This window comes from Acanthopagrus latus, chromosome 8, assembly GCF_904848185.1.
Source record: "Acanthopagrus latus isolate v.2019 chromosome 8, fAcaLat1.1, whole genome shotgun sequence".
Lineage (NCBI taxonomy): Eukaryota > Metazoa > Chordata > Actinopteri > Spariformes > Sparidae > Acanthopagrus > Acanthopagrus latus.
This window is the reverse complement of record NC_051046.1, coordinates 1,972,355-1,985,154: the sequence shown is the minus strand read 5'-3', so window position 1 is coordinate 1,985,154 and position 12,800 is coordinate 1,972,355. Positions and strand designations below refer to the sequence as shown.

At 44.1% G+C, this 12,800-nt stretch overlaps 1 protein-coding gene across 2 annotated transcripts; it reads right to left on the bottom strand.

Moving 5' to 3' along the window:
• Nucleotides 1-123: 123 nt before the first annotated feature.
• On the bottom strand, nucleotides 124-12,779 carry iqub (IQ motif and ubiquitin domain containing). 2 transcript variants are annotated; one of them, XM_037107741.1, is made up of 14 exons: nucleotides 12,324-12,779; nucleotides 11,893-12,000; nucleotides 11,286-11,444; nucleotides 10,050-10,184; nucleotides 8,939-9,106; nucleotides 8,509-8,684; nucleotides 4,809-4,964; nucleotides 3,629-3,839; nucleotides 3,359-3,534; nucleotides 3,104-3,274; nucleotides 1,876-2,052; nucleotides 1,531-1,779; nucleotides 1,249-1,434; nucleotides 124-603 (listed from the first exon to the last, which is right to left on the bottom strand). In XM_037107741.1, the coding sequence occupies exons 1-14, from the start codon at nucleotides 12,496-12,498 to the stop codon at nucleotides 406-408; spliced, it is 2,445 nt and encodes an 814-aa protein (XP_036963636.1). In that variant the 5' UTR covers nucleotides 12,499-12,779; the 3' UTR covers nucleotides 124-405. The 2 variants fall into 2 exon arrangements, with proteins under 2 accessions (XP_036963636.1, XP_036963637.1); XM_037107742.1 differs by having other exon boundaries at nucleotides 11,286-11,396; nucleotides 12,324-12,778.
• Between the last annotated feature and the right edge of the window lie 21 nt (nucleotides 12,780-12,800).

Sequence of the window (12,800 nt, the reverse complement as noted above, 5' to 3'; positions counted from 1 at the left end):
CGTCGGCACAATATGGTCAAAGAAGCTCTATAGCGATCTAAATTACGTCATTATAACGCTGTCAAACATTTTACCTTCATCAAAAAATTGCAGCTTGTGAAATAATATTCAATGATGTATGACTTCATTTTCATAATCATTTCTTTATTCTTCCTCATTTAAGAGTTCATCGACAGCACCACTGGAAAACACATCAGGAGCTGAAGATGGATTTTAGGATTGTCTAGTTCTTTTGACAACCAACCTTGGACGATCAGAACAGTAAGCAGAGGTCACACACATCATGCCGTTCACATAAGGCATCAGAAACCAGGTGTCACCCGACGAGAGTGTTGTGATTTCAGACTGAATACAAATGAGTGAGGGAGGAAACTGAGTAAAGACAGAAAACCACGGGGTCTTTTTTTAACAAGCTGAGGCCTCTGTAGTGTCAGGGGTGCGCTCTCCTGTCGCCATGGTGATGGACTTGCAGACAAGCTGGTTGCCCGGGGCAGCGGCCGGCTGAGGGTCCAGGTACTCAGCCATGACGGAGATCTGCCTGAAGTGGCGCCGAGCCAGCGTGTGTTTGTGTTCAATGCTTTGGACGAACGTCGCCTCGTACGCCTAAACACACACACACACACACACACACACACACACACACACACAGGAGGGAGACTAGGTTTGTGTAACAGCCCAAACGTTTTACTGTTTGAGCAGAGAAACACAAAGACGGGCGCTGGAACAGAGTGCTACTGAGAAGGGTTGGGTTGATTCTAAATGAGTTCTTATTCTTTACACGATGGTCAAAAACATTAACAGCTGTCAACTATTTGGTGCCATTTTTAAAGTGCTAATAGACAAACCTCTCCTCTATCGCGATTCCAAGTGTTATTTTGGATCGTTTCTGATCGTTTCAGAGCCACAAATAACAAAAACACAGAACAAAACGTGACTTTATTCAGTTGTTTAGTCTGAAACAGAAAACTCCAGTTAACATTCCTCTTCTCCGGGTGACCGTGAAAAAAATTGTAACGTGATAGCGAACCAATGAAAACGCTGATGGTTCCATTATTATATATCCATTCATAAAAGGTCTTTTTAAGTCACTACGACAAATCAACATGCAAAAGATGCTTTTTGGTCAAATCTCAGTGAGAGCAGAACGAAGAAGAATTAAAACCAGGTGGAAACACAAGATACCATCAGTACCAGGTACAGACTGAGCCCTCCTGTGTGACCTGAGTGTGAATGTCGACATGGACAGACCTTGGAGATGTCTTCTAACTCCATGTGAGCGGACGTCTCTTCATTGGACAGCAAGAGGCAGTTCCAGGGGCTCCAGTCCCTCCGTCGGTCCCAGCGGACAAACACCAGGTTGTAGAGGTCGCTGCTGCCGTTGAGGACCGAGCGGGACGCCCAGACCACCTCCACCAGGTACTGCACGTCCTCCACCTGAGAGGACACACATGTGGACGTCAGGATATGGAGAGAACCCTCCTCAGGCCTGTAGCATCTAAATAAAACGGATCAATCAAAGTGACAAATCACCTGCAGCAGGAAGGGAATCTTGGCCCCCTTGTCGAGCCGCAGCTCGTCAGCTCTCAGCCTGCTCAGGATGTTTTTGTAGCAGGAGTAGTCGTTACGGGATTTTGCTATGTTGTTGAGTACGGTGCAGTCGTTGCACCGACTGCTCAGGACATTGCTGGCAGACGGGGTGAAGTCGGCAGAGCGAAGGTAGCGTTGACAGCTCCGGCACAGGAACATGTCTTTCTGCAGCTGGGAGGGATTCTGTGGAACCTGGGGTAGATTTTAGATCATACAGAGATATTTATGAGCACTTTCTATATCCAAGAGTGTCCAAATGATCTCAGACCAGCAGGGCTCTGTGCTCACCTTCAGCAGTTTGGCCACCTCAGGGTTAAACGCTGGTATTTTAATGTACTGGAGGAAGAGAGTGGAGATCCTCTTCCTCAGCCCCTCCAGACTGGCTGCCTTCACCCCCCGAGTCATCAGGTCCACTTCCCTGTCAATCAAGTCCACGATGTCCTGGGTCAGCTGACACGCATGCTCCTGACCAGGAAACATAAAAACAGTCATGCTACACAACAATAACAGGCATCCATCCATTTACAAGAACCGTATTTTACATTCCTATATAATGTGTTTGTACGAGGTAGAGACTTTTATTTTGAAGGGGACTGTGAACTCTTTTGGTGACATGTGTTGTCAGTATGTTTTCACGTAGAATCTGCAGGTGTCTTACCAGGAAGTTCAGAGATTCTTTCATTACATGACTGCATGTTGTTCTGGACCTTTACCTGAGACGGCCTGAGACAGTGACCCTGTGAGATGTTCGTCTCTCTAGAATTACAGGAGCGTTATTATGGTGCTTTGCAGGAAGGCGACAGTCAGTCTGGGGTTGAAGTCAGACAGTCAGAAGGTGGTAACGCAACAACCGCCAATATCCACCAAAGGAGCTGCTATTATGTTGCTATGCTGCTAGAATGCTAATTATTCGATTCTTTGTCCACATGGACAGATAAGTAAACACATTAACTTGCAATAAACAACCAGGATGAGAGGGACAGCACCACTACTAACACTAAAGGACGACACCCACACCAGGACAGAGGCTGCAGTACCATCAGACTACAGAGCAGCGACTCCTCCGTTCATCCTCTGCACGCCACTATTATTGTGTTTTTCTCTTGTGAATCTTTAAAATCAAAATCTACAACTCTGGTGTTGTAGGTGTAAAATGACTCATACATGAATCACTAAACTTGTTGACACTTTAACCTCTAACCAGGTCATCCTGGTGTATTTTCAACAGGTGCACAAGGCCAAGCTGAGTGAAACATTACGCGACACTCCATTGTGTTTTTGGACATTGTGTTTCTCCAAAATTGATTCTGTTTCAGCTATTTGCTCCTCTCAGTTTTTGCAGTGTCCTCATTCAGGAGGACTGGACTGATTCAGACGCCTCAGACTCAATACAGTCATTAATGACTTAATGACATAATGGCTGTTTAACTTAATAATAAACTGTTTCTGCACCTACACAACTCAAATATATGAGCTCACAAACCAGCAGTGTGTAGTCTGTGTGAGTGTGTGGTACCTTGACAGTGTGTTTGAGCGTCATGAGGACTTGCAGTCTCTGCTCGCGGCTCACAGTGGGCGTGTTCATGCTGCTGTACAGGTCTCGCAGCTCTCTGGCTCTGATGATGTGAAGACTGTCCATCTCGATCAGTTTACCGTTGGCTGCTCGCCACTGATGAGGAGCCGCAGACTGAAACACACCGTCACACTGTGAGTACCTCCTGCTGGTACCACTACTGCTCCACCTGGCTGTATAATATACTATATATCTGACCTTGTCCAGGAAGTTCCTGATGGTTTTGTCGTAGTTGTTGTGCCGGACGGTGATTTGATGGCGCCCGATGTCGGCGATGAGCTGCACCTCCTGCTCCAGCAGCGAGCAGAGAGCGGCCTTCCTCTCAGCTCCTCGCAGGGACGAGTTGATCCGCTGCTCCTCGTCGCACCTCCACTCTGAAACACACACAGTTACAACATTTCACTCATTAACATCTGCACACAGCTGTACTACAGAGCAGTGGTGGGATGCACATCTACTGAAGCGTACTCTCCAGCGCGTGGTAAAGCAGGTTGAAGTCCTCCCTCCTCTGCGGGTTCATCCAGCGCTGCCGGCGGTCTCTTAGCTGCTCCTCCTTCTCCTCCCTCCTCCTCCTCTCCTGCATCTCCAGCCAGGCTAGCCGCCGGTCCCGCTCCCTTCTCACTTGGTCCACCTCCTGCTGGGCCAGCCAGCGCCGAGCAAACGCCTGCAGACGGATCACCTGAGTGGTGACAAGAGAGGGGAGAAGCAGGTCACCATGGCTGCATGCTTTGTTTTACATACTGTAAGATATAGATACAAATAGATATAAAGCTTTCTGATGACCAAGAACTTAGTCATGAACTATAATAAAAGTACGGTTAATAACCTGCTTTTCAAAGTCTTCAGTGTCTCTCTCAGGTCCTCACTCTGTCTGCTTGGGGCATGAATACAGAAGATAGTCTTCGGTGCTTTAGAATTGAAGTCTGACTGCAGAAGTTTGTCTGTGAGGAGTTGGAAGTCCTGTTTAAGTGTCTCTGTTGTTTACTCCTGAAGTTGTTAGTTCTCACGTGTCATTTCTTTAATGTCCTTTTGTTAATTTGACTGGTCTATTTAAAATAGTTGTTTATCAGTATTCTTACCTGTTATCCCGTCTCTTGTGTCGCTCTTAATGTCATGTTAACTTCCGAGAGAACTTTTTCATCTTTTACTTTTTCTCTAATGGCCTCTTTGGAAATATATCTGTCCCCTCAGATGAGGAACTCCGACTTAAAATAGATGTTTTATAGTGTTTTTCCACAGAGGATGTGGTGAAGTCAGCGGTCTGACTCACAATTAAACACATCATTAGACTCTGTAGACAAATCAAATTCAGCTTTATACTGTAGGGGTGGGAAATCATCTCCAAACAAGAAGTGACGATAAACGTCGCTAAGATTTGTCTGATAAACTGAAAACTTTTTTTTTATCTTCAAGCTGCCTACTTGTATGATTTGTGAGTGTGAAGACGTTGTAGAAATATCAGATTGCATCGATCTACTCAGACGTGATGTTTGTGTTTCCAGGAATGGCCTTGACTTTTCCTCCGAGTGGTGCAAATGTTCCTCTGGATGACGAGGCCGTACGAATCGCAGCTCTCGTTTCTACATGTTTCATAAACAGACTTCCTGCATGTTAATGACACAAACACACACACACGGCGTTCACCCACAGCTCTCAGCCTCCTGTCGTGATGCTCATCGGCAGTTACGTAGTTACCGGGGGCGACCAGCTTGTCGTTCAGACAGGAGACGTAGCAGCCGATGCCGGTCATCTGGGTGGAGGCGTTGACCCGACACTGCTGGGCCTGAGACTTCAGCTCTACAGTCTGACAGACACACAGACACAGAGACTGAATTAGTTCAAGAGAGCAGACAAACAATTACACACAATATAAATAATATGTTACGGGTGCCACAAAAGCTTGATTTTGGTCTGGGGTTCGAATTATTACACCTGGATCTCAGAAAATCAGCTGAACAAACTACAGACTGAATCACAGTCAGAACGTGTTCAGTCTAAGCACACGACAGAGGAGCCACTGTGGTTCAACAATGATCTCTGGTCACTTGTGCTTTTGTGGAGTGGAAAACATACTCAAGGCCTCCTGATCTCAAAACTCCTCTGTTAAACGTCCGTGTGGGAACCTCAAATAATCATCATTTAATTCTTCTTTTCGGGTACAGTTATACAGTTATTGATTGATTTATTCTGTTATACTGTCCTTGTTAAAATGTTGAGAGATATTACATGAATATAACATGTGATTCATAACCGTCGAACGGTCGCGTGTGTCTGAATGTATCTGATAAAATGTCTCATATTGATCCACTCGTCCTCGGACGGTTGGATCTGAGTCAGCTGAGCTTCTCTGTATGGACTGAATGGACCTCAGAGAACTGTGTTACATTTTAAGAATCACTACTACAGGTAACCAAGGTCAAACTCTGCTGGGCTAACACCGCAAAAATATTAATCAAGTTCAGCGATTGTGTCTGAGGAGGGATCAGCTCTTCGCCCTGCAGACGGCCGTGTGTGCTGATATATTGATGAGCTGGGTGATGCAGGGAAACATCTGGAGCCCACAGCTCAGGTCGCAGGCTGCAGGCTCTTAAATGAGGTTCACTGCAGGCAAGATGAGCTGCTGAGTAACATTTTACACTTCCAAGGCTTGTGACACGGATTGATGATGCTCGAGTGCCCTAAAATAAAAAAGAACTGGTTAAGGCTCAGGAAGACCTTTAATTATTGATGACCTTTTAAAGTCTGGAACCATCTTAGTGAATCTGAAAAGACGGTGAGGAGATCCTGCATGCATTTAGCTGATACAGAATGCACAAAGTCAAGTAAAATATAACATTTTAAAGGAAGCGCAGTTGTTCATAGGCGTGATGGCTTTCAAGCCTGAATCGGGCTCGAGTGATGAGGTTTTTAGCTTTCTTTGAAAACATATAGTGAGCTGCCTTCCCTGACATCTATAGGCAGCGTGCTCCAGAGTATAACAGAGTTCAGACAACAGATAATAGACGTGAATCCAGCCAACAGCTGAGTGTCTCTCAGAGCAGTGACATTATTTCCCCGTGGATTTCAATGCTGTGATGGACGTGATTCTCTCCTGGTCAAATCATCAGCACAAGCCACGAGAAAAATCTGTTTCATTAAAACAAAGTCGAAGGTTGCATACTGTGTCCATGACAACTTGAAGAGAGAAGTCAACTTTAAACCCCCGGAGCATTGTTGTGAGCCCTCTCTCACTGTGCTTTTCAAAATGTCCGCTGTGGGAAGTCTTTTAAGACTCAGGTCAGCAAGATTCATCCAACACAAAATAAAACAAGCAGAAGTAAACGGACACATAACAAGGAAGAAGAGAAAAACTGCTGCTGACGCTCAACAAACTGCTCAGACTTCAACTAACGATTACATTCATAATTGATTTTTATGATTAATCAATCATGTTTAGTCTATAAAATGTCCAAAAATTTGGGAAAAATGATCATCAGAACGTCCCAGAGCTGAAAGTGACGTCTTCAAAGTCCATCTCTCGTCGAACCAACAGTCCAAAACTCAAAGACTCTTATTTACTTTCATAAATGACAAAGCAAATATTCACATTTAAGAACCTGAAGGCGCATAACTGTCTCTCCACTCCACTAACAGAGAGCAACAAGCTAAGCTAAGCTAACGTTAGCTTAGAAATGGAAAACTAATGACCAGTAAAGTTCTACTGAGCCCCTTTTACACAGGTGAAGCCGCTCCTGTAGACTCCTTCTGTTTTGTATTGACGAATGCTACTTTTTTTTTTTTTTTTTTACAGGAATGGAAAAAAAATATATATATATAATACTAATATAGATGTTTTCATGTCTCATGTCTAGTTTGTGCTGTTTATTCAAAAATATGTTTTTTCAACAGCGTGTGAAAATATTTTAGGTTAAACAATTAATGTGAACAGATTCCCCAATAAATCAAAAGTCTCTGAAGAATTCTTGTTCCTGATGATGATAAATGATGTTCTGCAAAAAAAAAAAGAGCTTAGAAGAACGAACGACAACAAGCTGCTTTACAACACACACACACACACACACACACACACACACACACAGGTCTCATTACTGCAGTGTTGTGTGTCCTCATCTATGTATGTATCCAACCAGCATCATTACAGTGTGTGAGAGAGGAAGAGACACAGACATATTTAATCAGGAGGTAGAGGGCAGCTGTGTGCAGGAAGGTGAAGGCAGGTCACATGCTAGCTCCATGATGAGAGCACACACACACACACACACACACACACACACACACACACACACACACACACACACACACACGTTGTCTCAAGCCCAGCTACACAGCGGCCTCAAGAAAACACCTCTTTCTGATTAAGCTCAAAGGATTTCCTGTGATTTAAAAACACTTCTGCAGAGATTTCCATGAGCCACAGAACTGCATCTATCTATTTGTCTGTGACGTAGCAGAGAAACATCTGCGAGATGGAAACAAAATAATAAAACTCATCTGAAGTAAAAATGCTGAGACATCTCAGGACAATTAATTTTGTTAAAAGTGTGTTTAAATCATCTGGTCGAGTAAAAAAACAGAGAGATGCCACCTCCTCTTCAGAGAGCACTGTTAACCTTCTACACTCTGTTTTTGTTTAACTGTCAGGTGTTTTGTTTGAATGTCGGTGTTGAGAGTTATTCTGTGAGGGTCTGAGAAGCTCTAATTCTTCTATCGTCTCATTAAAGTTTAGTTTGTTTGGCAGCGACAGAAGCACCAGACATTAATTTGAACTGAAACAAAGCAGAAGCGCTGTCAGAGACGGATTATCTCTCTGCTGCAAGATTTAAAGTCTCTGCAAGCTGATATTCATAGAAATAAGAAGCCTGGAAGAAATGAACTCAATCTGAAATGTGTCAGGTGATTTAGTAAATCATCAGCAGTGTAACCATGTACACTTTATTAATGTTCTTTATAGGTTATCATAAAATAAGGCAGAACATATTCCTGATCAAACTAATTAAATTCAGCGGTGTCTCTGCGACCGTTCGTCTTCTGCTTCAGGAGGCTCATCTTCTCTCTTTCTCTCGCTCTTTAATTAGATTGTTTAATTTGCACATGAAGTCGTGTTCTGTCTCACGCCTGAATGAGAACAATGCTCCGCAGTAATGCCTGACCTTTGAATGCACCACACACACACGTCCCGCTGCCAGCTGTGTGGCTTCATGTGCTTAATTGAACTTGTTATCATAATTTCTTATTGTTTTATTTATTGATATTTAGTCTGTATTAAATTCTGTCTGAAGGCAAATTTCACTGAAGTCTGACTCTGACATTTCTGTGAGATATTTGTGTCTTGAAGCTCCGTCCTGTACCTGCGTGTCTCGGCTGAAGACCTCCAGTGTTTTGTCAGGGCTCCTCTTGTGGAGGGTTTGGACAGCGGCGTGGTGGAACTCCACCCCCGTCAGTCGGTGTCTGTAGCCACCCAGGAAAGCCTTCTGCTGGAGGGGACGCTCAATCTCCACCACCACCTCCTGGAACACGCCCTCATCTAAAATAAGAGAGAGCCAGCGAGCTCAAGTCTGAAATTGTCTGATCCAAAACTTTAATCCTATCCTCTTAGTCCAAAATAACAACCATCTCTACTCTCTGTGCTATGTTCGGAAATAAAATATTTTCTTTTAAAAGTCCAGCAAACAACAACTAATGTTAAGCTGCATCAACTGATTCTTGACCACCGCAGGGCAGAAAGGTTTTAAGCTGACAGACAGAAGTGATAAACCATCAGTTCACGACGGCTCACACCTGCTTGGACTCGGACGGTGATGACGTCCGGCATGTTGTCGTGCTCTGGGGGGCGAACGGGGCGGAGTGGGTGAGCGTTCGGGTCGGTGGAGCTCATCTCCATCCGGGTGGAGCCGTGAGGCCGGACGCCAAGCTCCATCAGGCTCTGCTGCTCCTCCACCACTCGGCCTGAAAAACAACAGGCAGACGGATCAAGCTGACTCCGAGAATTGACAGGAAATCTCAGAATCCACCCGCTAGACTCTGTTCTCATGAAAACATCCATGTTTACATCCTTGTTTACTTGATGACAGTCTTCTTCTCTCCTGCAGTTGAACCTGTTCTGCTGTTTCTTGGCACATTAGATTATAAAACCAGGGACTTGCAGCTCGATCTATCTGTTAGATGCTCCAACATCCGTCAACTCTGGGAGGAATAAACTTAATTCACAGGGTTAGAAGTGAAAGTGTAGGGAGAGGAGCGAGTCAGAGGTCGGACATCAGAGAAGCAGCGGAGGAAAACAGTGTGTAGAGTTTGAATATTTTCACATCTCTAACAATCTGAGCCTGTCGGGGAGAAAAACACTGACTGACTCTGACGGTCCAGCCATTGTTGCAGCCATTGCAGCCCGTGTCAGACTCCTGGTCGAGGTGATCCGCTGGACCAACTGGAAACTTTCTGTACCTTTTAGTCATTTACACACTGAACCAGAATGACTCTCGGTACAGTGCATACCGCCTCCAAGGCCCAAGGCACTCACAGTTCTAGCCCTCCTAAATACACTGGATTTCTTTCATCAACAATGATTTTCCATAAAATATTGGCAATAATATCAAAAACCCCTCACAATGTGAGATCAGGTTCCTGGATCCATCCCTTTATCAGAATCTGCATCTGGGCAAACACCCGTCCAACATCCAGGTTTGATTGTAATCTGTGAGGTTGTTTTGTGAAACCCTGCTGACAAACCAGCCGACCCACCAACAAACAGACAGACACGGGGAAAACAGAACCTCTGTGGTGGAAGTAAATATGTAAATATAAGACCAAGGTTAAAAAATACTGGAAACACCGTGAGTGTTCTCCGAAGAGATCAGTGTTCGTGTATCAGGCTGGGATGGATCCATCTTACCGTCCACAGAGATCTGCAGCACATCAGCAGGAACTCTGAGCTCAGCGGCGAGGTGACGCTTCAGCTCCTGAATGCTGAGACCGATGGCGAAGGCCACGGTCATCACATGACCCTCCGGTACCAGCACCACCTTCACTGCAGACGGACAGACACACTCCGTCAGACTCTGGGTTTATGTCTGGAATCTGTTTCTTATGCTGCAGGATTTTATTGTAACAGTGAGTTTTTATAACTGAAATTCTGTGACATTCAGACGGTTCATACAAAGACGTTTTCTGGCTTATAAAGCAGTTTATTTTATAATCAGTCCACTTATTTGTATTAAACCAGGATTATTTAATTCCCTCTTTCTTGAGCAGCTTCATCATAAATCTCCACAGTGTTCATCCAGAGCCGTAGAACCGGAGCGTTTATGTGCCGGGTTCTTTGTGTTGCCGTCTTTGTTGTCGCTAATAGAACTTTAACAAGATATTGATCCTCACGTTGAATAAATCCTGTGTGAGGTTACTTGGAAACAGCACAACACATCTTTGCTGCTTCACTGCCTACACTTCATGCACAGATGAGAATATGAATATAATGAATATGATTTGCATAATTTTGTCATGGTATGTTTCTATCGTGGCTCCAGATTCTAGCGCTCTACAAATACATACGACTGAAATGGATTTGAGAAATGAGTCACCACAGATCCGTCTCAGTGAGCCAAAACCTGAAGCAGCTTTTATCTTTTTTACGGAGATAAACCATTTAGAAAATATAAAGATTTTCATTGGGAAGATAAACTGAATGAAAATCATCAGGCAGCATCATGAACAGTGTGTCATTTGTCAGAAAATGACAGAAGTCTTTTGTGTTTTGATCCTGTTTCATGTCTCAGTTTTAACATATTTACCATTTTAGTTATTTCTTTCTGTCAGTTATTTTATCTTTTGCATGTGACACAAACTCTACTATCATTACTTTTGACATTTACACTTCATGCAGTCTCTTCAGCATTCCCACGCAGGATCTGTTTATAGAAACGAAGCTCCATACGGTGAATAGTACAGTTACAAATAACCTCAAGCACAACTGAAAAACAAAACTGAAGATTTGATATAAAGGACAATAAATACAAAAACTGACACCAAAAGATATTTTTTAATTGACTATGTTCTTTATCTGGATTTCTGTGGTTGTTTTGTGTTATAACTGTTGTTTGGATTTGAAACTTTTGCAGATGATCAGTCTTACCTGTAGCTGTAGAGTTCCCGACATTTTCTTTCCTCTGTGGCTCTGTAAGCGGCTCGGCATCATCGGGCAGATCAGCCTGAGTTTCAGCTTCCTCTGCAGTCTCCAACACATCTGAACCGTCCGGGATGTTCAGCAAAGAACAGACAAAAACGACGTTTTCTGTTCGGTATCGGCCCCAACAAACGTCACAGCATCGTCATAGTTTTTTTCAGTGATAATGAAAACTGTGATGCATAATTGATCAGTCACACTAATCATGAATCATATCTCAATCACAGTACCTGTCAAGATAATTGCACGATGGTTGTTTGAACCATATACCAAAAAAAACAGCTGTCAGTCACTAGATTAAAATAACCTGTTATCTTATTTTTTTGCCTAGCTAGCGCTGCAGTTTGAGGGATGGCAATAAGGATTCTTACATCACTATACTGATAATATATAAACAATAATATTATTTTTAGGCTGATATCAGCTGTATCAGTCAGGCTCTGGTAGGATAAATATTGACTGGATTCGAAATCCAAAGTAAATAATCCATATTTCTCATTAAACCTTTGGTTTGATGAGTTAAATCAGATGCAGTGTTTTGAGACTGTCTCTCCACCTTCTGTTGGGTTTCCACCATCTTCTGGTTTCTGCTCGATGTCGCCCTGCAGCTCAGACCGAGGTTCAGCTTCTTCAGCAGTCTCCAACACGTCCGCACCACCCAGAACTGCAGAACAAATCAGATTATCTATAGAAATCATACCTTTCAAACTTAAAATAACATCTGAATTAATCAAACACATGCAAGTTTAACTGGGGTTTATCAGAAGCTTCAGTCTCTTCCAGTCAACCTGGACTCACCTGTGATCAAACTGGACTCACCTGTAGTCAAACTGGACTCACCTGTGATCAAACTGGACTCACCTGTAGTCAAACTGGACTCACCTGTAGTCAAACTGGACTCACCTGTGATCAAACTGGACTCACCTGTAGTCAAACTGGACTCACCTTTGGACAAACTGGACCCACCTGTGTTCAAAGTGGACTCACCTGTGCTTGCCCTGTCCTCCTGCTCCTCCTGCTCCTCCTCTCCACCTCCTCCCGGCTCTCCGTCGCCCTCTGGCGGCTGCTCCTCAGCACCTCCACCTGGCTGTGGGTGAGTGTCGCTGTCTCCCTCCTCACCTTCTCCCCGCTCCTGCTCGTCACTCTCTCTTTTCTCTGACATGGCAGCTTTAACTGACTGGCTAACGCTAGCTTAGCTTGTTAGCTTTCCCAGTTTTAAGCCAACTGAAGAGCCGAAGTTCACAAACTCACCTGAACGCCGAGTCAGAATAAACTGCGGTGACACGGTGACGAACACTGTCACACCATCACCTGTTTAAACTTGTTATTTAATCCCGTTTCCGATTTATTGTTATAATTCAAACGAGAGTTCAGGTTAGCAGAGCGCAGCTAACTCTGCCAGCCTGACGTTAGCTTGTCTCCCGGGCAACGCCGGCGTTTACACGTTGCCATAGCAACCACACG